The sequence below is a fragment of the Tachypleus tridentatus genome, chromosome 7, assembly GCF_004210375.1.
Source record: "Tachypleus tridentatus isolate NWPU-2018 chromosome 7, ASM421037v1, whole genome shotgun sequence".
Classification (NCBI taxonomy): Eukaryota; Metazoa; Arthropoda; class Merostomata; order Xiphosura; family Limulidae; genus Tachypleus; species Tachypleus tridentatus.
Genome location: NC_134831.1, coordinates 180526534 through 180554300, shown reverse-complemented (window position 1 = coordinate 180554300; position 27767 = coordinate 180526534). Strand labels below are relative to the sequence as shown.

General features: G+C 30.4%; 1 protein-coding gene across 3 annotated transcripts; it reads right to left on the bottom strand.

The window, feature by feature from the left end:
- Positions 1-1483: 1483 nt before the first annotated feature.
- Positions 1484-25818, bottom strand: LOC143257384 (uncharacterized). 3 transcript variants are annotated; one of them, XM_076515970.1, is made up of 11 exons: positions 25652-25818; positions 18473-18637; positions 15980-16038; positions 14417-14613; positions 13609-13801; positions 11365-11601; positions 10883-11059; positions 10522-10619; positions 10168-10307; positions 8704-8864; positions 1484-5542 (listed from the first exon to the last, which is right to left on the bottom strand). In XM_076515970.1, exons 2-11 carry the CDS (start codon positions 18609-18611, stop codon positions 5477-5479), a joined length of 1467 nt encoding a protein of 488 aa, XP_076372085.1. In that variant the 5' UTR covers positions 18612-18637; positions 25652-25818; the 3' UTR covers positions 1484-5476. The 3 variants fall into 3 exon arrangements, 2 of the variants coding, with proteins under 2 accessions (XP_076372085.1, XP_076372086.1); XM_076515971.1 differs by lacking the exon at positions 25652-25818 and adding an exon at positions 25157-25292; XR_013031831.1 differs by having other exon boundaries at positions 4458-5542; positions 8704-8833; positions 25652-25812.
- Between the last annotated feature and the right edge of the window lie 1949 nt (positions 25819-27767).

The following is a 27767-nucleotide window of genomic DNA, read 5'->3' as shown; positions in this document are numbered from 1 at the left end:
CATATTAACAGTACATCATAAAAACAAAATTATACTTTTCTTTCTGCTTATTAAATTATGTAAAAAAAATCAAATTTTGTTGAAGGTCTTCCAGTCGTGCATGCATATTACTAATATTTTTTTTCTTAAGCGATATAAAACTTTCTTTGCATTTAAACGTATTTATTTTTCAAACTATAGTTTACTCAGGAAGTGCCTGTACAACATAGTTTCCTGTGAAGCTTTAAGATAAGTCCGAAAACAAACATTGTGGCGTAATCATTAGTTAAGAAAACAACCTTATTTAAGTTTATTGTAATAAAACGTCAAAGTATACCATTGAAATTCTAATGCATAACTGGTTAGTCCTGTTATTATAATTTCATTATTTTGTAAACTTATTTCTATTTCTTCCGGTATGCTTGTTTAGAATTTCGCACAAAGCTACACCATGGTTACCTAGAGTGATAGATTTAAGGCAGGTGGCAAACGCCATCTCTCGGTGTGCTCCTTTACCAACCAAGTAGTGAGGGTTAACCGTCACGTTAAAAAAAATTCCTCCACGGCTGAAACTGCATGATCGATTTCTTTTCTCCAGCGACAATATAATGGGATACGTATACTGTTGGTATGAAACCTATAATTTTAGTGTTAAAAGCCTTCAAGCTTACTACTGTGAACCATTTTCTTTCCAAATTTTTTCTAATTACTGTCTAAATCCCGTATAAACGGCATTCAGTAGATACACTTTACATAACTTTATTTTGAAGATAAATTACTTACGTTGGAATGAAAGGGCAAATACATGCGTAAAACGTATAGCGAATAATCTACCAAAACCAAACAATCACTAGTAAGTTACAACGTCTTTTCTGGATGATCCATAAATTTAATAAGTTTACATCGTAAAAACAATTCTTTTTTCTAGTGGTACAAAATTTTACTAGAGGTTAATTACGACTCAAAAGGTTTACTCAGAAAAGTTTGAACATAGTTCTCTGCGTTTGACGGTCACTCGTAAGTATTCGATATACGTTGTTTTTCATCTGTATATCATGCTTAGGCCTAAACAAAGTTACTGACAATTCTAGTTCATAACACACGCTCAATCAGTAGTAGACTGACCCAACAAACGTGAACAACAAGCAGGTTGTTCTTCACTGGTGCTCACACATGGAATACAACAGTGAACTAACTACGTTTACAGATTTACACCAATCACAAAGATACTTCCTTGAAGACTGAGGCTATGTAGTTACTACATGAACTACCTTAGGTGGACACGCAAACACTGACAGATTTATAAAGCAAGAAACAAAACACACACACACACACACACACACACAAAACACGTCATAAGAGTGCCTGTAACACGAAATCGTCTGCCTACATGAATAAAATATTCAGCAACAAATAAAAGGCGATTTACATAAGCTCTTGTGTGAAAACAAAAACACAATCGGCTAACCTTGTTTTATATACAGAATAACACAATTCAACAACACATAGTTAAGAACATTTTATTGATTCTAATAATGGTTGTTTAACTTAAAAAAAAACAAAAAACAATGAAAATTGAAATAATTACACAAGTTCTGCAGAGACAGTCACATCGTTTAATAATACTTCTCCGAAGATTAATCATACTTAAATTGCATAAGTTCATTCATTACTAAATATTCTTTTAATTGGATAGCTTTTCTTAAAAAGTTTGTGTCAGTTTATTTTGGGACAGTGTATGGTAACTATACTTCGTCACTGACAAACCCAGTAACATTTACATTATGGTTATAATTGTCTTCGAATAAAACCTTTAACTTTATTAAACCGAAACTATGTCAAGTAAAAATCATCCGAAAAACATTAAGTTTTATGGTGCAGAAAATCCCCAAAAATGTGAACCAGTACCAAAATGAAATATTTGTCCATGAATATTTTTTTAAAAAAGTGTGTGTATATATACACACACATACATACGAAGCCTAATCTGTTGCACAAAAACAGAAACCTCGAGGAAAAAAAAAGTTCATTTGAGATAAATCATTTAGTCCTAAGAGTTTTGAAGATATAATAATAACAACTCAGCACGTACAGGTTATCTTTTACGTTGGTAACAAGCACATGTACAAAAGCCATACTTCGCAATATGAAACAAATAACAAATCATGAAACATTGTCTTAAAATACCTTTCACATCATACAAAATAAAAGAAAAATCAATTTCATGAAACGTTTGTGACATTTGTAGAAGCCCCCTTCCTTTCCCTCCTTTCTACTTAAGATATACAATAATTAAAGAGCAGATACACTATGAACTCAAATTATACATTTTACAGAAATAAAACGTTATTGTATTTAATGGGAAAAAAAACATTCTACCAGATTCCATACAATTTTCTGCATGATTTAAAATATGTATTTAAACATTTCTATACATTTCAAATTCAATAGTACAGTTTTTTCCTCAACATTACAATTCAAACAAGACATACTATAAAACTACCATTTACATCAAATATGCCCATTTGTGAAGGTACTTCATTCATAAAACAGGCAACTATGTTGAAATATTTGCGTATTTGTTACTTTCATTAGAAACACTGCCTCTCTTTACTTTTTTGTATCTTAAAGCACTGGATGTTATAAATATAAATTATTACATTTCATTTACCCTTAACTTCGGTTTATGGAAACCACTCAAAACAGTTTTATATTTAATAGGTTGTTTTTTTTTTTTTTTTTTTTTACAATCAATTCTGTACAAAATTATTAATCAAAAATATTTTGTACTTTCACAATGATACAATAATCCTTACAAGAACAAAACAGTGTCAAATCATGAAATATTATAGCTTTAAAGTTTCAAAACGTCCAAGAAACTAAGAAATTAGTCCAAGTTTAGAAACTTTTACATCTGCAGAATTACTATTGCTAAAAAGACACAAACAAGTGATAAGCTGTGGGAGAAATGGTATATAAAAACCTAACAAAGATTTTTAAAATTTGACATTTTTTCAGAAAAGATGTGGCTGGATGCTCTTTGCCACAAGCACAGTACCTCAACAAAGAAAAGGTGAGACAGAAAGTCTGGTTTCCTCTAACGTTTGTATTTCTTGATCTTCTACAATCCAGTATTTTAGTACTTTTGTAAATTATTTGTAAAGTATATTAGGAGATTCTCCCCCTGTTGTGGTTTTGTGCACTTGGTAAAGGGTATAATGCAGGAAAAATTATACAAACTTGCATTCTGTGGATTAACAGAGATGGAAAACTAATGCTAGAGTCAAACAACACCTCTTTTAGCAATTCCTGTTTAAAGCTCATTCTTAGCAGATGTTAATAGTAGGACGAGATGTGGAGCTACTATTTGTACCTTGATAATCCACATGAAATATATTCTGGACACTAGTTAAAACAGAGGCATGTTAACCTTGTTCCTCAAATTTCCTTTCCCTGTTACAATGAGATTAGTTAAACTGACTAGTTTTTTTTATCCTATAAAGAATACAACTTTTATATTTTTTAGCTTAAGAATGTGAATTATGCCGTTTCCCTATAACACAAAAAAAGAACCAAATGATCTGATCTAATAGTTTGAAACTCAAAGTACAAGAACAATATATACTCAATGAAAATGTTTTAGAACATAAAATATTTTATTTTTTTTAAATCACATTTTTTGAAATGGCTCAGTTGCTAACAAGACTGATGAGCTGGGTCTGGTAGTCTACAAACTCCATTCTTGTCATAACACTAGGACAGTCAGGATAAGAAACACCAAGATACAGAGCAGATACCTGTTTTTGAGCGAGGTTACTTTTACTTTTCCAAAACTGAAAATGAGCCAACATTGAAGGGATTACAAATATTCAAGTAGAACTGTTTATGTATTCTTATATTTTCTGTTATAATCTTTAAAATTAAGCAAATTTAAATATAGAACAATGGATACCATTACTGAAAATCAGCAGCCTCTCTTTACAAAAAAAAACCAACAAAATTATCTTCAGGATGATGGCATCAGAAGCTATAGTACAAAACGTTTTTGTTTATTAACAAATCAAAAAGGGCTACAACAAGAAATAAACATACATGTAGACAAAAGAACTTTTATCATCATATTTCAAAACAAAGAATGAGCAACTACAAAAATATTCAATTTGTTCCAGACTACTAGATGGACTGGCCACAGTAACTTAACTCACAGTTACAATTAGTTATCTTAGTTATTCTAAAAGTAGTATCTTTATTAAAGTTTTTAGAGGGTTTTTATCATTACTACGGAGAACAGTTAAAACTCCTAAATCACACAGCAAACAGGACTTTGAGAGGGTTTAAAATTATACTTTCTGTTGTACTTTAAAATGTGTGTATTTGTAGTGAGAGCAACATAAACTGAAAGTGGGTTTTTAAAAACATACCTATCAGTCCAATCAAGACATCAATAACATTTTTTGAACACCCAACATTCTGGAAAATTAGGGGGAGTAATTATTTATTAATAAGCTTAAGAAATCATACAGAAAACAATGTGACTAATTAGCCACAAAAACTTGAGATAAAATATTAAAGGCTTAAACATGTTAGAGTAAGAGAGGACCTATGGCTTCTTTCAAAATAAAATGGCAGGTGATATCCATGAAAACACATTAACAAGTAGAATATGCTGCATACATTTACCTTGAAAGAACATTATAATAAATTTTCTTAAGCCTAACTAAAGATCCTCTTCTAGCAAAATAAAGTAGAACACATATAGGACTGTGCAAAGAAGCATCCTGTTCTGCTTAATAGCAAAGTCGATAAAGAAACAAATATATTAATTTAAAGAACCTGGAATTCTTTCACAAAAACAATTAACTTTCAATAATCTGAATCAAAACTTTAAGCATTCTGTTCAAACAGCAAACAAAGAACATTATGCTAAGTTCTATAATTATACAGAATGCCTTATTAGGCCAATGTATGACAGTTAACATGGTCTTAAAAACAGAGCATGATCTTTCAAATTAATGAATTCATTGGATGACATGTGGCTATTTTAGTGTATTATTCATATCTACAAAGTTTTAGTGAAAATTAGGCCTAGCTAAGATCAAAAGTACTGATGATTTCTACAAAACAAAATGGAATGACTCTCTCTCTCTCTCTCTCTCACACACACACACACACACACACACACACACACTGTTGATTTGGGTTTGAAGTCATGTTCATAGGAAGTAGATATTATTTAAAAAAAAAAAGTCAACTGTTTTTGTGGAAAAAAAAAATGTTCATTTTATATTATTTTGGCAATTATAAACATTAAACTATACAGTTCCAAAAATTAAATTTATTAGACTAAGTCTAGTGAAGCTGCTTTCAAGCAAAAATAAAAATTAGAAAAAAAAGCAAGACAAAAATGTACTCAATTTTATATATGTAGAGCACAAAACCACATTATTAATGGTCACCAAGACTGGGTTATTGAACACTCATTACAAAGACTTCAAATTTATTTGCTGCATTGATGTCCACCAACTGCAGCATTGCCTCTACAGATTGGACAAGTTCCATTAGTCTGAAAAGAGAATTTAAAAATATAATTAACTTTCTTCTTTAATTAAATAATGAAGTATTTTTCTGAATAACCGGGTTAATATTTCTTGTAAGTTTCATTTTTTGTGTGTATCATTTTAGGTTGTTCAGTTTTCAAAAGAATATTGTACGATATATCCTTATAATCATTTAATTATAATACTTTGTTTAATTGTATTGATTTAAACTGCCCGTTATTGTAATTGCTTTTCTATCTATACATAGATTACACTATACAGTAGGTATACACCTTAAAGTTAATCTCAAAAGTATTAACAAACAACAACTGTGTCAAAGTATGTGGACTTAAATATTTACTTCCAAGTTTTCACTTAAGACTAACAAACATTTTCTTTACAAAAACTTGAGTACGCATCCATAAAAAGGGCTGGAGTTATGAAAAACTGTTTTTGTACATGATGAAAATGGTCCATGGTAAAGGAACAGTCATTTAAGCTGTTTTTTTTTTTAATTATTGATAAAAAATTAAGATACAAAGACCACTGAAAACAACTTATATTTTATGACTCCAATTTTAATAAGATGTTTTATTTTTATGATAAGGTAAGTCCTAAATTTCCAATACGAATAGTTTCAAGTCTCGATACAAAAGTTAAACAACTGCAAACTGAAGATTAGTTAATATAATATTTACAGAGCTCTTTGGCTTGGGAGGTGCTTTTCATTTCTACAAGTCATTGTAGCAAATGCTGAAAACACTAATAAAAATGAAATTATTATTGTTACCATGGTTAGTATCCTAAATAAATTAGAGTAATAATTGATTCATTTGTATTTCACATTTCTATTCTACTGCAGTCTTCAAGGAGGTTCGAAGAAGTGTTATTTCATTTTTTTTTTAGATGCCAATACAGCTTAGTTATGGTATTAATATAAGTTGATTTTTGTTTTTGTTATTTTAAATAGACATAAAAGCTAAGAAAATTATTTCACTTAACCTTCTCCACGTGAAAGATTTTATAAGGCTTAACAATCTCTGATAGGCAGCAAATGAGTACAAAGCTCGTAAACAGAAGATATAATTTTCCATACTTGTCTATTTACTGTTCTACATTTTAAGGAAAATAACTAAAATTTAAGAACTGACTAATTACTAACATCTTCACATACAAGGTATTATAACTAAAGTGTGATTATTGCCAAACACTGGCTGATTAGAACACATACAAGATGTGTAATTTTGTAAAAGCCAGAATTAAACTGTTGGATATGGTAACATGAGCTTATGTGTGCCATGTCATTGCAACTTCTATGATGTTAGCCAGGTAATGCTGAAAGGTCAAAAGTAATGAAAAATAATAAAATATGTATATAAATGTATTATGTTATGACATTTGAGCTATTTAGACTAAACATTGGCGTCATAATTTGTCGTCATTCTAGGAAAAAAGTATTTCCTTAAATGGAAGTTATGAAGTTGGTCAAATCAATCTGTATTGATACAGTAGTGAAAATAAGTTTGTTTGTGTTTACAGACATATTTGATAATTATATGGAGATGAAAGATTTTTGCATGTGAAGTTTGAAAATATTTTGATCTGTAAGGGTATTTTTAATCTTAAAATTATTTTGCATGTTGGATAGTCAACATCTTGAAATGAAGAATATTACAAGAAAATCTTAATACTTAATTAAACAACTTGATATTTTGTGTATGGAAGTCTTTTAATGTTTACCAATAACCTGCAAAAGTTTGTAAAGATATGTATACATTATCACAAGTCATAGAATTACCTATGTGGTTATGTGCTGGGGGAATTCTACTTAACCTATAATGGAAGGGTTAATGCTTTTAAGTTTTGCAGACTTCTGTACTAGATTGACTGAGTGAGTTAAATAGATTGAAGTTTGTTTTTCTCCTTTTTGGTATTATTCTAATGGTCTCTTTCTTGCACAGTGAAGTACTAAAGGCAGATCAGACTTAGACCTTTAGGTCTATGCTCCTGAATTCTAACTTCTCTTGCTCATTTTGCTTTTCCTATGTATTTGAATACTTGAACAGAACGAGTTATGAATGTTATCATTTGTTTTCTATCCTTTTTGTCTTTAGATGTATACTAATTAGGGTCAGCGTGTTGTGGTCTCTAACTGCCATTCTGACTTTATGGTGTTTGAATATCTTAAGGTACACTTAGCAAAGTAGGATATAAAATATTATTCCTGCTTATTCTTGGTGTTTCCCTTCTTTTTCATGGTTCCAGGTATCAAATCAAATTGTAATATTTCCACCTGGTAGCAAATAAAAGCATTGCAGAAAAAGATACTTCAAAACTGATAAGCAAGACACTCAAGAACATAGATAACATGTTAGATACTGTTGAAAACTCAGAACTGTTGCGAGTTTAATTAACGAGACAATTCAAAAGTGTACTATTACCAAAACAGTTAAAGTTAGTTGGTCCTTTCTTGTTTTCCATTCTATTTATTGTGTCAAGGTTATAGTACTGTATTAGAAGATTTGAAGTTATGTTGCTGAGTCTGAAAGTTTCTTGTTACAGTTCAGGCTTAGCTTTTTTTTTTTTTTTTAAATTGTATGCATGCCCCATTTTACTTCTGAATTTTCAAATAAAAAAACTGTCGTTATTCTTAAGGTAGAATAAAGAATTTATGAAGTTGTCTCAGGTTCTAATACCTTGACTATTCATGCATTAAAAATATTTCCAATTCTCTTTGGAAGAGAACTTGTGTTAAAAACACTTAATTTATATGATGGGACACCAACAAAAGTGCAGTTGGGTTTTTTCAGTGTAAAACTTCCATCACATTTTTATATAAAAATAAACGTTTTCAGAACTTGATTAAAAACTTGTATTTTTGCTTGTTTCTAGTTTTATACACAACTCGATAAGAAAGTGAGCACCCTCCAAGTTAAAACCACAAAACTAGTTTTAAAAGACCACTTCTCAAAAGATAGTTTACTAATGTCACAACTGACTGTTGCTTATTATGAAACTCCAAGAGTTAGTCCTAAATGACACATTTGTGAAAAGTTCCTTAAAAGCTTATTTACAATAAATGTAGCTGTGAATAATAAGCTATTATTTGAAAAATATCTACAGATATTATCATAATAATTAATACTAAACATTTTTTTCTGTGAAAGAATGAAAAAAAAACAATTACCTTAAGCCATTTATTAACACATCGAGAATGAAATTCGTGATTGCAAGGTAGGATTCTTATAAGCTGGCGAGGTTCAAAGTCACACATACAGACAACACAAGTTGTCTGATCAGTCTCGTGGGAACTGGAACTATAACGATAAGATGGAAGCTGGTCTATTTCTGTTATGAAATAGAAAAAAACAAAACGATAGTAAATCTTTTGTATTCACTTTAAAGGTTGAAGTTATAGAGAAAGACTAAACATTATAAACAGAATTATTTATCTTCTCTACACTTGTGAAAAGGGCCAATAATAGGAGTATTTTTTTTTTAAAAACACCAGGATCAGAGTTGATTAACCAATTAAATGTCATATTCAACTGTAAATATGATGAAACTTAAGCACGAAATGTGCCAGGACAAGTTAAGAAATAATAATAATAATAATAATTATTATTATTATTATTATTATTAGTTGTTTAAATGATTGGTTCATTCTTCTAAAATTTTTTGGGTGAAGAGCAAACATGAAAACAATCATTAAATTGATTGTCAAAGAAAATTATTATTTTAGGCTTACATTGGACTTATTTTCAAACTAAAATAGACAGCAGTAGTTTGAAATTGAACGTAGATTATACACATTTTCTTTGTGAATAATTCATGATGACGAGAGACTCACTTCGAGTAAAAATGTATCTCGGGACATCTGGTAGGAGTATTAATACTTTTACCAAAATTAGGTAGAGAACAACATTTCAACCTTCTCATCTTCAGGTCGAAACATTCTCTGCTTGGTGAAAGTGTTAAATACCCATATTAGCCGTCCTTAAATACATTTCTATTGTGTATGCAGGGCTAATTACACAAAATTATGATATTAACTAAAACAAAGAAGTCCTACTTATACAACAACTAAAACCAAAATTAAACTAATATAAAGGAATACCTTTATATTACATTTGTATTATATTAATACAAATTAATGACCCAACATCTATCTGCAACACCCCCTACAATTCCGTATCCATTTACACTCTTGTCCGTAAGACACGTGCCCAGCAACAGTCAGTTGTAAAGTCTTTGTTAACCTGAAGATGACCTAGGAAGGTCGAAACACCGTTCTCTGCTTTTAACTTTCCTAGTTCTTCAATCACATACTAAATTATTACATTTATTGCTCAAGAAATTATTATTATAATAAATATATAAACAATAAGTTATCCCTTTTTATAGAAACTATCAAAATTAACAAAAAAACTAACAAACATTTAAAAAAAATCTACCAAAAAAGTCCCCACTAGTACAGTGGCAAGTCTATGGACTTACAACGCTAAAATCAGGGGTTTGTTTCCCCTCTGTGGGCTCAGCAGATAGCCTTGTGTCTTTGCTACAACAAGCACACACACACCTCTCTCTCTACCAAGAAAACACATACTAATAATTCGTTCACAATACTGAACATTTATAAAAACAGAAATACCAGATTTTTCAAGTCCTTTAGGCTTAGTTTCTCCCAGTCGCTCAGCCAGATTTAATAAAGCTTCATAATTTTCCACTTCTGAAGACTCTGGATCAGTGATGTTCAGAGGTAAAGTTGGTAAAGGGTTACTGAGGATTAACCTGTAGAAAGGTGAACAGTTTTAGTTAGCAAGCACAAGAACTTAATAAAAACGTTTTAAAAAGGTACAATAAAACAGGTTATTATTGTTTGTACACAAAAAACCTAGCTGCTATAGGATGATTTACTTAAAAGTATTTAAGTAAGAAACTTAAGCAAAAAATCATGGCTTTCATACATTATAATATTACTATTAAAACAATGGGATGTGCTTACATCACTTGACGAACAAGTTCCGAGTGGGATGGTGGATAAACTGATGCATTTCTCCACTGTTGGGTTTGGCTCACATTGCTTGGTTGATGAAATGGTTGCTACAAAATAAGACTTGGTAATTTTAGGAAACTCTTTATATATCTATTATAACAAGAGCTAGTAATACTTTATACAAAAGTAAAGTATGTACAGGTGATGTAGTGCATCCTGTATGTTTGTTTCATAACAATTAAATGTTTAATTCTGAAGGTCCTAAAACAGCTTCAGTGCTCAACATCAACATATCAGTTGATTCAATGGATCTAGTTTACTGTGCTGAAAAATATTGTCATAAAAAAAGAGCAACAACAAAAGAACCTACTAAACAGAGGACATCAGTTTGGTGCTGAGCCACAACAGATCCAAGGTTAGGAAGAAGATGTGCTGAAGGGGTAGCAATAGAAACAGGTGAAGGCACACGACCAGTTGCTGTGTGATGATACGTTGACATAGTGAAATGAGGTGAAGGCAAAGTTACTGGAGGTCTTGAGATATGTCCCTAGGTTTATTAAAAATGGTAAAATTTTGAAGTTTAAAGCAAAATTAAACACCTAGTGACAGGCATGTTATCCAAATACTAAAATATAATTTTAACAAACCAAAACAAACTCAGATGACAAAGACTCAAACTAATTTTACTTCTTGTGGATTACATACTTTTATATCATCATTGTGATAAATAAAACAACACAGAGAAGAAGCTATTTTAACTTCATTTGTAATAACAACAGTAAAATTCTTTTTCCTTCTTTTAAATCAAAAAGATACATCAACAATTCTGTTCTTTCCAACTGCTTTACATACCTGAGACGTTATGGGTTGCTGAAACTGTTCTATTGGACAAGTCAAGGGTGCTTGGACACTTGGTGCAGCTGACAATAACAGAAGAGGCTGGGTTACTGGAGCACGAGATGGAAGAGGCTGTGGCTCTGGTTGTAGATAGCAGGTGATTGGACTTCCAAAGTTTTCATGGTTTGTTCTGTTGACTGCAACAAATGGAGTCCATACGCCAAGTTGATGTGCCTCTTGCTGTGGACTTGGCTAAAAAAAATAAATGAAAATTCTGCAAAACTTGACTATAAAAACACTGGTTAAAGTGGTTTATTCATCAGTAGTCAAGATACAATGATATTTTCACGCATTCATTGAATATATATCTCACCCAAATCTCAACTTCATCAACAAGCAAATACCAGTTGACACTACACAGGGAACTCTAATTGCAATATTTTTGTTCACACATTTATTTTTTTGCAATTTAAAGGTTATGGAAGGACCTTATTAGCAAAAACTTCACAGCACACAAGTAATTTGGGACATGAATAGTTCAGAAAAATGTATTTAAAAGGGCAGGGGAAACCTATAGACTTCAGTCATAATTCAAAGTTTTAAAAATATTTAAAAAATGTATATCATTTATTTATTAAACAGCTAATTCTATATTATTCTCTCTTACTTGAAGTGAAAATGAACCCAAAGATACTTTATAATAATCTCTATTAACATACTTTTATTACCTTGGTTTTTATGACAGACTAATTACAAATGTTGTAATCTGTTGTTTGTCTCATAAATCAGTCAGTCATTCTTAATTAATGCTACCAAAATGATTATTTTTTCATTCTTATTTTCAAGATAAGATAAATAGTTAGCTTTAAGTCAGAAAAACCACAACATAAAAACATATCTGTTAACAAGATTTGTACAAAACTATGTTAACATTATTCAATGTACCAAATTATATTGTTATTTAATGTATTCTTTTTTTTAAATCACAAATTTTCACCCATGTTTTAATCAGTTTAAGATACATTTCGAACAATTACTTTACAAGTTACAACTCAAATGCTGAAAACCAGCAAAGTGTTAGAAACCATGAGGCCTAAATTTGTGATAAAAGTTACAAACACTACAATTTTTTTTTTTTTTTTTTTTACATTTCTCTGAAGTTGTCAATTTTAGTTTCAAAAATATTAAAAAAAACATTTCAGGTTTATTTATAATCACCAATTTTTTTGACCTAATGGTATCAAATACTTCACTAGTTTTTGGTATTCAAACAAACAATAAATTAACTATATTGCAAGTATAAAAAGCATTTAATAGAATCATTTGTCTCATTATCTGACCCAAATTAAAAGACCCCTTGGGTAATTGTTTGTGAAAAACAAGATAGTTCCGAAATGGCATTACCATTCTTACATGCCTCTAATTTGTATCAGAAATGGACGTATGAAAAAAATGTTAAAAACACACCCTCAATTTATTTGATTTTTCTCAGAAATTATAGTTGTACGATTAAATTTGTTGAGATAAAGTAAAAACGCTCACAGCCTAAATCTATAGCAGAGATTCAATTGTTTAAGGATACACAGCCACTGTGGACAAAATTAAAAATCATTATAATATAATACCATATTTGGCTAATTAACTCAAAACAATGAGAAAACAATTAATTTACAGATAAACTGGTATAACCAGCTATGCATTAATGATTTTTTTTCTGTAATGAAATGAAGGACAAAGTTACGAGTTATTTTTAAAGCATTTCTTTAACCAATTACTTTATGATAGTTAAAATAAAAAAATTTAACATTTCAGAAAACATTGTTAATGATGTCTAAATTTTGAGTAATTCTGAATAATCTCCAATGTTTTTGAAGGTCATTTACTTAATTTGTACTAACGTACATCCATATATACCATGTTCCCAAACATTAGCAATGAAGAATTAACTGTGCATTACAAAACATTTCACTCATTTATAATAAAATGTTAAGTCTTAACTATCAACTTTGTCTCAATCAGTAGACCTTCTTTGATGCACGTAGTTGCTAAGCTACCAAGAAGGGGTCTTACAGGACATGAAAAATATGTTATCCCCCCCAAGACAAGCAGCACTTAAAAGGTTTCCATTTCATCTTGAGTTATTACTAACCTTTCCACAAAGCTACACAAGGTATGTATACCTCCTATGTATAATCATTATTAAATTTTGGATTAACAGACTAGAAGAAACATGCATCTACTGCCATCTCTTGGGCTTACCTGAGTTACACCAAACACCATTCCTCCCTGGGTGTAGTGTACCTGTGAGTGAGAAGGTGGAGGCTGTGGCAAAATTCCCTCCTGTGGATTGGGAATGAACTCTGGTTCCAAAGATGAACTAGCTGACTGTTCCTGGTAAGGATTGTGATGCCCTGCTATCTTACAAGGGTGTCGACCATGATGTATCAGCGAGCTAAGAAAATTATCACACATCTTAAGTGATATTTTGTTTGCCAAACAAATTCCAACATGTGTATTAGATTCCTTATACTTCTTACAATATTGTTGGGGGGGGGGTGATGGGTCAAAACAGTTTGTATCATGAACTAAATTATTTTAAAGACTTGCATTAATATGAAAAATTTAAAAAACTTCAGATTACGAGATGAGAAAAGCAAAATTAAGGATGAAGCAATAAGACTTAATACATATCACTAGGGAAATCTTAGAACTAAACAAGTTTCTTTAATAAATGCATCAAAAACTAACACCTAGCATGGTTTACAAGTTCAGGCCCACCTGAACAAATTGGAATGAAATGTTTATATAAAGAGTAGAAATACTTTGTTCACCATACCATTTGCAAATTGCATAACTCCTACAATCTACTAAATGCACATCTTATGATTTCTTCATTATCCCTGTAACGCCATATCATTTCTTTACTCTAAACGCAAGGTGTTGTAAAGTCGGTTCTGTCAATTAACATGAAATGATAAACTCTGACATGAGTCACAATAACTTAGTTTATTTAATACAATTAAGGATTAATTTTCAAATATAAGAGACAGAAACAAAATAATCGTACCTAGCTCTATTTTGTGATGTTCCATTTCTCCCTGGAGCCATCGTCCGACGCTGTGAAGTTCCATGTCTGCGTCCATTTCTGTCTCTTACAGAGAAACTAGCATGTTCACGAGAGTCAAGCATCTGAGTTGTCAATGAAGGAGGACTTTCTGGTGTGTTGTGCATTAAACGTTGCTGTTTTCTGACTGGACTAAGACACTAAGTAAAAAAAAAGAAAGAAAACATTTGTCATCATTCATCTCAAAACAGTTAAATTAGTGATGAGTTAGTATGAAAACAGGAAAAATTACACTTTCATTAATTAGCTAACATCTCTAGATTTGGCTGACAAGCATAATTATTTAATTTAATGAGTATGTGGGGTATCACTATAAAGAGAAAATTGACCATTTTAAAGAAAAAGAAATGACACCGAGTCAGGGTTTAAGCCAGGTATATAAAAGGAATACTGAATCTTAGATTTATCTTTGACAAATACCTGTAAAGGAGCAAGACCAATTATGAGAATGCTTTTGACAGGGTGTACTATCAGAAGATAACATGTGTTAATCAAGTAGTCACATACAAGTTGGGTAACTAATAACTGAAGATGGTAAATGTGAGACAGAAATTACAAGGGCAAATTTCATCCATATGAAGTGTTAGGCTAGAGACAAACAAGAAAATTGGTATGGCCAATTCTTTTTTTAATGCTATTTTCATGGACAGAATTTTTTTTTTTAATAATGTTTATTATATCTACTTTTATTATTTTAAAATATATAACAGTGGCTTGAATACAGTACCCACAATTATGAATAAATAAAACAACCATGATCTCTAGGTAAACATTTTTCTGCAATGAACCATTATTCAAATTAAAGGCAATAATTTCCATCATTACAAAAACCTGCAACACAGAAACTATATAAACAGTATTCTTTAATAAATAAATAATATTTTATGGTAAAATTGTTATGGTAAAGCTGTTATGGGAAGAAAGAAGTAACCAAAGAATGTGGTGCCATCTACATTGTAGATACCCTTTTATGAAATTACCAATGAATAAACAAATCAGGGGATAAAAATGTGCAGTGGCTGAACAAGTTTTCAGTTGGGGGTATACAGACATTTAAAGTTTTAACAAGTTCCAGCAATTTCTTAGAAATGTAAAATTAAGGGGAAAACAAAACAAAAAAAACTTATTACAGAAAAGTGTAAATCAATAAAAACCCAGAGCAATGGATGTTCAACCTCTTGAAACTAAATTTGTTGTAAATAAGCTAAATATTACCAGGTTTGTCTAATATTACTAGATGAATTTAGTTTGTTTCTTTTCATTGTGCATTCTTGCTTTTTGCACAAATGTTTATTAAAAACATATATAAATCAATAAGGATAATATATAATGAATGGCCCCTTTCTAAATTATTAATTTCTTATAGATACTGTTAAATAAGATTATTACTACATTGGAATATCTTGAAGAGCATATTAATATGCCCATGTCTTGTCTTATTCTATACATGCTAGAATGCAAACTATAACATGCAATTTCAGATACACTGAATATAAGGTAACTCACTTCTGTGGTTCTTGTCCAGGTATTGCTGCAAACATTCAAATTAGATGCATTTGATTGTTCTGGAATTAGATGCAAGAAAGATTAGAACAACTAATAAATCCACAGAGCTATACAACATATTAAAAGAGTTGGTATAAACACTAACATTCAGTGTCTGTGCAATAAAAGGTGTATAAAAGTATTAATATTTAGATCTAAGACTTGGGTTTTCATGAAGAGATCAGAGATGAGAAAATTTGACAAAACCAGATTGAGCTTCAGATGTTTTCTTAGTAATTTGCAATAAATCTTGTACTGTTGGTCCAAATAAGGAAGACAACAGAAATTTCCCAAAATGTATTTTTATGTAAAATAAGAGACCAAAGGGCACACAACTGTCTTTTTCACTTGTTTTGGTGAAATTACAAATTCTCTTTCAAGATGTTCACAAAGATTTACATGCAAAACTAACTGATGTTTTTACTGGTTATAAACTATTAAAAATTAAAAGTAGGCAGGGATTAGATTAGAAGTTTTTGAAAGAATGGAATAGTTGGAGGAGCCAAACTACTAGATTGGCTAAATATAATCATATCTCCACAAATAAGAGTTAGGAGATTCTTATTTTTAATTATAACTTGTCAATATCTCCAATTTGAATTTATAATTCATTAACAACTGCACATGTTACATGGTAGGCATAATTAATTATAAAATGGGACAAAAACACAACAGAAAGTACTATGCAACACAATATATTTAATTTTAAATTGAGAAATTCAAACAAATTAAAATCTGAAATATAACCTTTGTTTTGATGTGAATTTCTTTGGTATAAATAATAACAAAGCTATTTAATAAACATCTTGAAATAACTAAAATGTCATGACATACACCCTTTGAACAGCCTACAGCAAAAGGATTAAAGGCTACAGGGCAAAATTATTGGTCAACATCGAGTCAAAAACTGATACACATGTTTGCACCCCTCAAACTCTTTTTCCCCCAGTAGGTGCACAAATATTCAAGTCTAGTTTGTTTCCTCTCTGAGCTATGGCAGTCACACAAACACACACAGCTAGGGTCTTTTATTATTATATATTTTTCATTATTAGAATATGTATTGGCCATATTGTACATGAGAGAGCAGAGATGACAGAGCCACAAGCCTTAATACCAAAGTAAAACATTAAGATAAAATTAAATGCATTCCTTCACCTCTATATTTCCAACGTACAATAGTCTAAAAAAAATCTTAAAGCAACCCATTCAGATTTTTTGAAGTTTGTAACTAATTGGAAAATAATTTTGCCAATAAAAACGGTTGCACTAACGGTCACATTACCGAACATTCCATTTCCACACTCAATTATTGTACCAGTAGGTACATTTCCAAACTCCCAATAATTATGAACATTTAAATCACACTGTCTACTTCTACATGAAGAGACAATCTTAATATTTTAAGACTTGTTTCATAGTTTTGTCAAATATGTATCTCTAGTTGCTTGTTCCAGTATGTTGATGAAGTTCCTGCAATAATTAAACTAAAACTTTACACGAGTACTCCAACCAATACCTCAACACTGAATTTATACAGTTTTGAATTTAATTCAGGGAAGAAACAGTATTTAAAGTTCCTACAAACAGATCTAAAAAATGTATGTGCATTTGTTCTTTCCACCACAACAAAAAGTTAAAGAATTTATCAACAATCAACCCAAATTTCTCTTTTTTAGTACAACATCAAGTCTGTTTTCATACAAGTAGTCCTTCTTAAATTTCTATTTTCAATGTATACAAGTTTTACATTTCTTACAATATAAATTGTCTTCCATATTCTGGCCTAGTTTTAATATATTGGAAAAACAACAAAGCCTTGTTTATCCTCATTTATTTCTATTGTCATGTCAATCTCCTCTCCACTAAAATTTTTTCCACCAACACCACAAGTTTACTGATTAATAATCTATTGGATACCTCACTAAAGGTTTTCTAAAAGTCAAGATATACATTACATTTTGGGTGGCCTCAAAGCCTTATCAATTTCAGAATTATTGTTAGGGCAAGATAACCTTTGATAAAACTAGGTTACAAGATGTAGATTTAAATAACCTTTAAGATTTTTTTTTTTCTTCAAATTGATAAGGTATGCAAATAGGCCTATAATTTCCCCGATCATCCCTCAACCCCTTGTTGAAAACAGAAACAGGGGAAGAGGATGATGGATAGATTATAACAATCTTACTAATGAATTAGTTTTGGCAACATGGAAAAGGTTTATAAAAAATAGTTAAAATCAAAGTCTTAAGAACTAGAGGCAAGATGTTTACTCTGAAAAGCATCCTCAAAAACAGAATTTTGAAAAAGTTCCTCGATCTTTAAAGTAAACGACTAACAAAGAAATTTCTCTCCCCCTTTTCATACTACAAAACACAAGTTTTCCCCATATCTTCAACCATGTTCAATAAATCAACAAAATGATTAATAAGCATACACTTCACAGATACAAACCTTGATGTGATCTTCTTCTTGGTATTTCCCTTAGGCTGTAACTACTTGAGTTTATGTGAGAGTTAACCACAGAAGGGCTTATGGGGTCTGTGGGTGTATAAGGACGTAGGTTGTGAGAAGGCATTGGAGAAGCTGACATAAGGCTATGTAGAGAAAGTTGCTAACCTATAATGAGCACAGTAGAAAATCACAATAAATATCAAACTACACATTAATATGAATGTTCTTACAAGTTTGCTTTTAACCCCCAACATGCTTAGAATTGGATAATTACTATTAAGTTGGAGCAACAGTTATACAATGCCCCACCAATTCAGAAAATACACATTTTGTACATAAATATTTTTTTTATTATTATTAATGAAGTTCACATAACTTTCCACATGGAAACAACCATCTTGTTTTCCCTTTTAAATGATAACTGGTAACATGTCTGTCATAATAAATTTAAAAAGTTTTGCTGACAGTGTTAAAAATAGAAAGATTGAAAGTAAAACTTCAAGACTTAAGTTTTCATATGATGTGCTGTAGTATCAGTTGTTAAGAAAGGGCCTACTTATGTTTTGAAAAACCCATGCACAATCTGCAAATTGTCATTCATTCAAAACAAAATCAGAACTGTAAAAGAAAAAACACCCACAAGGACAGAATAAGTTGCAACTTGAAAACTTATGTTAAATAAGTAATAAAACATGCAATATTTGCATGTATTAAAAGTTAGGGAAATCAGAATTTCATTGTGAAATATCTTCCACTAGAGGCACCTAGAAATGTATCTTTGTTATCGGTTACATTGATTTTATAATCTGACATTTTTAGCATACTGCCTTACTATTGAAATGGAATATATATATATAAAAGCTTCCACAGGCTTTAAAGAAAACTTCAATATGACTATAATTATGGTAGATAGTTTTCACAAATCTTTTCATCTGGCAAAATATCACCAAGTTAAGGTTTTCTCACTTTGTTCTGACCTTGATACAAGTTGCTGCCAAATTGGGTTTTATACTGGGAAGAACAGAAAAGGAAGAGGATTTTTCATTGTATGATAGGTCAACAACCTATGATTTCTGAATGTTGAGGTACAGGCAACAACATAATACCATGACAGCCATGGTTCAGAAACAATGATTAGCTGTATTGATTTCAGCCACACTTTTACTAAAGTTATAAAGGTTCAAATTAGTGTTATTTTTTCAAAACTATTTTGACTTTCTTCTAAAGGACATTATGAGCATTATGTAATATTCAAACAACAACAACAGGAAATTCATAAGTACTAATGTTTTAGTTTGGAGTACATCAATGTGAACTCCAAATTAAAGCTTCTACTTTATGATTCTATATATAAAATTAATCCAAAACATTCCTGAATAAATTCCAATTCTGGAGTATTTGATAGATATAGGAGGCACTCATCTGTGGATAAGATGAGTTAACTATGTTTTGGGAAACTAAAAATGTATTGTCACAATTTGATGAAATATTTTAATCCAGATATAAGAATATTTTTAGATACACCAGCTTAAAAAAAATCTTCATTTAAAAAAGTCTGGACATTCTACTTGAATTATTTTATAAAGACTAACCACTTTCAGGCTAATAAATTCAGAGACAGATAGAATGAGTAATGGAGAAAAAAAATGTTTTTACCAGTTTAATAGATACAAATGCAATGGACTGATAAGGTTTTAAAACTGGGACTTGTGGTTAACACAACCACTGCTCTACTATTGAGCTACCCAAGAGTATAAGCCAGTTACACCAATGTTCATTTATAAAGCTTCCACCTGAGTGTATGATCATGGTACACAGTACTACATTACAACAGCTGCAAAGACCACAGTGGATGTTTGCCACAGAATTACATTTACTTTTTTAAATTCTGTTAGGAAACCATAATATTATACCATAATGATGTTACCTTATTATTATCATATCATGCATTAAACTTGTAATAATTTTGTTTGTTACCCATAAACTTATTTGAAGATTTCTTCACAACCATAATTGTTTAGAATAGTAAAAGTACCCTTCTAAATATTTATCTAGAAAATTAATTGCATATTTAATTTTCTAAAATAACTTGTATTACAATTACGTTTGAACACATTCAAAAAAACAAATATTGGTTTGAATGAAAAAAACACTAAAAATGTCTCATGCAAAAGTATATTGCTGACATGTTGGAATAACAGTTTTTTAATTTTAAAACACTAACATGACAAACTACAGCCTGACTCATCTTGATTACAAAATTCATGGTTCTCCCAATTCACTTACCCTTGCTTTGACTCTTAAGTGCAACATAAAACAATTATATAAATAACTTATAAACTGCATCCATAATTGTATAATTTTACCTCATAACATCTTTTAAAAGTTTGTTCTAGACACTGAATGGCCATTTTAGACAAACTAGTATTATTTGAAACAGTTGGAAATGATTCACATACACAGAACTAATACTGCATCCAATAAATATATCATCTTTCACAGAGTTCCTAGCTTATTATATTATGGGACATTCACTTCAGGTGCACATTTGCAACTTCTTTTATAAAATGTATGAAACACATTTCACATGTAGGTTTAAAGTCCATTATTCACAGCTGGGGAAGATGTTCCAATATCTTTCTAATTTAGTATATTATTACAAAACATCTAAAGTACACAACAAATATTAGCTAATAACATGAAAATTTAGAAATTTAATAATGTAATATTGAAGTCAGGTTGGCTAGTTCATTCTTTAAATTAATAATAATAAACCAGTCTGAATTTAATTTTGTAACTACGTATACACAGAAAATATTTTAAAATATCTTAAAAAAACTGAACAAATATTGAAACATTTAATTTCACCACATTGTACACTGCAGTTCCATTAATAGATTTAATCTTTGTTTAAAATTCATTAAGAGAACAGTTCTGTTATTTTTATAGAAAGGGAAGAAAAGCTCCAAAAACATAAAAAATGTATTACATTTCTGTATTTATAATAACTATATATTTTTCAATTAAAGTTTTTAAACAAGAAGCAGGAGTTCCAATAGGAATTAACTATTCTACTTGTATAGCAAATTCATATCTTTTCTAAACATGAGAATAGATTTATTGAAAATTACACAAATCCAGATATTTATAGATATATAGACAATTTAATTAATATAAATAATCCTGAAATAAATATTAACAATATTTAACCAGTAGAATTAGAAATTGAAGATACTTCAATATTTAATACAGAAATACATTATTTAAGAAATTAAAATAATTGATAAGGACATCAATAAATATATTGCCTTTCTAATATATAGCTTACCCTCTCTTAATAGTAATGTATCAACCCTTCCGATATAAACATTATAAAAACTTCACTTATTTAGATATAAAATTTGTAATAAATTACAATATTTTACCAGTAATGTTGAAATACTGACACAAAAATTAATAGTTAATGGACTTAATGAAGAAACTTTAATACATTTTTATATTTGTTACAGAATAGTTTAACTTTAAAGAAATTTTACTAAAAATTTCTAAACTATTTTTAGTCATAAATAAGGTAATTTAACAAATTAGCACCACTTTATACGGATGTACACCTTACCACATAAAGGCTTGTTTAGAACATGATAGTTACAGTAGACTTAATAAATGGGTGGTGGTTGGAAGTTGTACTAGTTAATTTAGGTAACTAGATTGGACCCCTTCATACTAGTATAATTCGTTCACTGGGCTACCAATTAGCATCTTTCTACCATAATGGGGGTTCGAATGCTAACTTCAACAGGTAAGTTTATTCAACTTCAACACAAATGACAATATCTTATTTTTCAATTAATTTCTTTTTCACTTTGGAGAACAGTCATCTTCCCACAACTGTCTGCAGGCAGTGAAGGGTATTATAGATGTAGGACATTGTGAGCTTGAACACCCACATCTCACTCTCCCAATTTCTATTGTTATTCCTTTATTTTACTCCTTTACGAGAGACTGGCAAATGGAGATTAATACCGACAGATGGTGTATCCCCACTGCAATGTGCATCCTACTTCATCATTCATCTCCAACCATTAGGGTACATTTTATATCCCACATTATAGCTTGTACCCTGGGATCATTTCAATTAGTGCAGCATTTTTTGTTTTTTAATTTATATTTCTTTTTGCTTGTTTTTGTTTATAAACAAACTAATATACATGTTTCGTTTTACTTAAATAACATAATATATAAACAAGAGGGTACTGTTTGGTTACTCAAACCTGTTCTTTTACACTAATTTTTGTAAAAGTATAAAAGTTAAACATTATTATATTTTTCAAAATATGGAATAAGGAAATCACTCATCCTGTTGGTCCTGCAAATAATCTACTAAGATAAGATTACTATATCCTACCATTTTTTTTAAACCTATTACCTTTAAATAAATTTAACAGATTTTAACATATTTTTAAGATAACTTCTATCCCCAGAATCATCTTGGTTACCCTTCACTTAACCCTTTCCAGTAATTCATTATCCTATTCATAGAAAAGGAGACCAGAAACATTAATAAAAATAAAACAAACCACACGTGGCCAAACTTATGATCTGAAAGAGAAATATTTACCTTTTTTTGATTTGTAATCAGTAAACATAACCAAGAATTAAGATTGTAGCTTTACAGCTAGCACACAGTACGTACTGGTTTGACTGACTTGTCCACCAACATGCCAATTCTATTCAGTTATTCTAATAAACATGTTCCAGATCTTATGTTAAATTTCTGATTCAAATAACAATGTTTTACCTTAGATTTATTATTAAAAGTTCATTGATTATAGTCTCAAAGCACTAAATGATTCAAATCATTCAGTAATATCTCAATACAGCTAAAATACCAAAGAGATTACCATCAGAAACATTAATTATGTCCCTATAAATACCAAAGCAAAAACATTAGTCCAAGAGACACTCCCCTAGTAACAAAGGTTTAGTTTGATTGGTCTTTTTCAATAATCTTGTTTTCTTCTATCCAACCACTCTGTGTACTTGTAATTTCAACAAGCATTTGATAACATGCCAACAAAATCACATTGCTGTGGGTTGGGGTAGAACAAGATTTGATTGCAAAGTTCACATCATTTTGATCATGTCGTATTAGATGTTTTTGTAAAGCTCATTTTATCAGTCTATAATACGTTTCCTAACGTAGAAGTAAGACGGTCATCTGCCATCTGTCCATGACCAACCTAAAATGAGACTTCATTATTTGATCTTTCACTTTAAAAAAAAAAAAAAACCTTCGAGAAAATCTAGTCTGGCCTTGGTGTTTTATCAAAATCTACCCTCTTAATCTTTCTACTCACTACCTCATATCTACATGGTTCAGGTCAAATTTCCAAACTTTTTGCTGCCCAAATTTATCCTATCAATTTGTTTATTCTCAATTTTCTAAACTCCTTCACTAGTTTAACTACCTTCAATAAATATACTTAGAACTTCTTTAAACATGCTACTATGTAGCCTGCTAAAATGGAACCCATCATTGGCAAGTAATTCACCTTTACACCTGAAAAACAGAGCTCACAGAGCCAACAAGCTTACCTGTTGCTCTAAACATACACAATTTTTAATTAAGCCTTGGATTCTGCTAAGTAACTTATCTCTGCATTTAGCCCACAGAAACACTTCTGAAAGGGCCACATGCATTACTTCTACCCATCAAAACCCAAAAGATCATTTAACTTTTTCAGCAGGTCTCCCAATTTACAATTTTCAACATCATGTGCTTTTACACATAACAAAAAGAACATTCTTTGGTACTAGTAATTGAGCTGTCAAGGCACATTATAAATGTTTATACTTCAGCACCTAACAAGCAGATTCTATTCCTGATATATTTGTGGTTCTCACAACAAATAACTTTATCAGTATACACTCAATGGAAGAGTCCCCAGAGATGTAAATCTCTTAGTCCTCTTGATTTTAATTTTCAGATGACCAAAAGTTAGAGTCTATTAGACTGGTACTTGAATGCTAACTAAAAACTTATTTCTAGTCCTAACTATCTTATTATTTTGCACTTTTGTAAACGTAGCACGGTCATTATCATTCCCCCTCCAAAGCAACCTTTACCCTAACTATAAACTACTCTATCCGCTAATTTCCTCATCTAATAGGACAACTTATCCAAAAGTAAGCAAGATATGAAAGAGTAGTAAAGGCCTAAAAAGAAGTACTTTCATCTGTCTAAACCTCTTGAATATTAATTACAAACAAACAAATCAGTCATAATACCTTAAATATAATCTAATCCTGGCAGCTATCACACCCTCTGCATTTCATTACACTTACTTCTTAACTATTTATAAGAGTATTGAAATTTTCAAGTCAATCCACTCAGTAAGTGTAAAGTATTTCATAGTTCATATACATCGATTGAAACTAAAATTATAATACTGATACTATTACTTACCAACGTAGATTACGTCTCTAGCTGAGTGCTATTAACCAGTTAATTTAAAATGTTAAATTTTTAGCAGCTAAACAAGAACAAACTAATTTCAACTACCGAGATAAATACGTTCTCCTTACAAGCGAGCTAAAGAAACATGAAGCTCAAACACGGGTTAAAAGTAAAAAAAGTTGTTAAACTATTTTATTAATATTAACAATATACAATTATAGCCGAACCTTGAACAGTCATGCCTGAAAACAATGCAAACAGCAAGAATTTCAACACAGATAATTTCATACACTCAACTATTGAGACCGAAAATCGGTATTAAGTCTAACTCCATGAATACAATTTCAAGAAGGAATGACTAATTTGAAATTACAAATTGCTGTTGTTCGCAGAATTCAACATTGTTAAACCGTAAGGCGATTGTGTAATATAACAAACTCCCACTGTTAAACAACATTAACGGAAATACAAATTTTAATCGTAATCTTGTATTAACGTCGCCGTGAAGTTTAACGTAATCCACGCACTTAGCTTTATTAAATATCGTAAAAGTGAAACAGGCTGAGCTCGAGATAAGGTCAACACGTCGATATACAAACAATGGCACTTGGCAATGTAGAAACAGGTTGAAAAAGCAAATTTACAAGTTACTTACAACAATAACTGATTTATACTTAATAAACAATAAATCAGGAAAAATAATACAAGACAAAATGTCTGACCTGAAAATCCCGTACAAAGAAAATGTCGAACACACTTTCTGGCATTGGCGTCTTTAACGAATGTACGGGTAAGCCTGTTTCCTGGTGCGACAGAATTTATCAACTCCACCCCGACTGCCTTCACTTCCCTCAAGGTTCACGTCATTCAATGGTAATCCCATCTCAACATGTGTTTCATTATAAACAATAAAAGTAACGCCCTCTATCAAATAACACCAAATATATTTGTCAAAAATAGAAATTCATTAGTATTTACATAATAGTGCAGTCAAATAATTAATTAAAAAACGACTGTTGACGTCAGTACCTTTACACTACGTCGATTTATCTAAATTATTGTATATTTCTACCTTATAAGGTTTTATTGTAGATGTAACTGCGTCAACTTCATGTTTCCGGTTTGGAGCCATTAATTTAATAATTTGTATTAGCCTTACGTACTCTGTAGGTTGAATTCGCAACTTCTTGATTCCTTTACGTAGGTATCGAGTCTCAATACTTTATCTACACAGGATAAGATATATCATAAAATGCATAGCATCTATCTTTTCCTTCGCTACTGTTGGACACCTTCGTTACAATATTCCAATTTTTGCAGGTTTAATATTAAACTTAATTTACCTTCGTGCCACAATTTAATCCATTTACATAAACGAAATAGCCTAAAGAAATATCAGTTAATATTTCAAATATTATGATATAACGACACACGTTGGTATATAATATTTCATCAGAACTTATGTTTTTGTTTGTCTGCAGTTAAGCGCAAAGCTATACAATAGGCTATCTGTGCTGTGTTCACCACGAGTATTGAAACTTGCGTTTTAGTGTTATAAGCCTTCATACTTACAGCTGTGGTGGTGTTATGTGTAAAAGACTTAAGCATAGAGCAAAAAAATAATCAAGATATTCTTCTATCATGCTATTACTTCATATGTATATACAAATTATTTTGTTTCATTGTCGATTTATTTTTCAAAGAACCAGACGTTTAAAACAGGATATATTACTGGTAGGTACTTTAAGTTGTTGTTTTGAATTAAACACAAAGCTACACAATGGGCTATCTGTGCTATGCCCATCTGTATCGAAACCCGGTTTATAGCGTTGTAAGTCGGCAGACATACCGCTGAGCCACTGGGAGGCGGTACTTTACGCTCATGTTGATTTAGGATGATAACACGTTAAAATAGACACCAAAACATTTTAATTCAGATTAATTTGTAACTGAAGAACAAAACTCGATTCTACAGGTTTCAAAGTCATTATTAGGAATGAAATTGAAAGATATAATAGCGTTATATTTGTATATTTTATACAAGTAGGTCATGAATGGTTATAGTTATATATCATGATAATAAACTAACCATTTTTATATGTTTAAAATAAGTCATACACGTCAGATTATTCCCATCGTAAGATTTTATTACTAGGCCCTTCCTTAAAGATATTAACGTTTGGGCACGAGCCAATCAACGTTAATTTTCTTAAACACGAAATATGTTGCCATTTTTAAATCTCACTCCTCAATAAAAGATTATTTCAAACTGTAAACGAAAGCTTCTAAATCATTGCTTTATAATAAAATCACATTTTAAATAATAAAGACAAGCATAATTAATTATGAAAATCACGTTCAAAATAAACATCTTGAATTATTATAATCAAAACCTATTATTTATCAATAAATATTTCACTCTACCCTTACGAATCAAAATAATTCACATCAAACACATTGATAAAGGTTTCTTTATTTGATACCAGGTAAAAATGATAACGTGAAAAATAGTAGTGATAGTTCAAGTCTGTATATCTGCTCCCCTTTTTTATTTACTACTCCCAATTTATTTTAATATTAGTGATTTTTTTAAATAAAAGTATCATCCTTAATTAATCACAACACACCAGCACGAATAGTCTACCATAACGCCAATAAGTTTATGTTGCTTGAAACAAAAACACATTAGCATATAACGTATAATCACATTTTTAGTAGGTTTTCCCCTCAACAAACATCATTGACAGTTGAGATTAAATTATTTTAGAACAAATATTTCCTAAAATGATTAAAAATATTCAACAACTGTATATTACTAGTTTAGCTGTGTGAATTTTC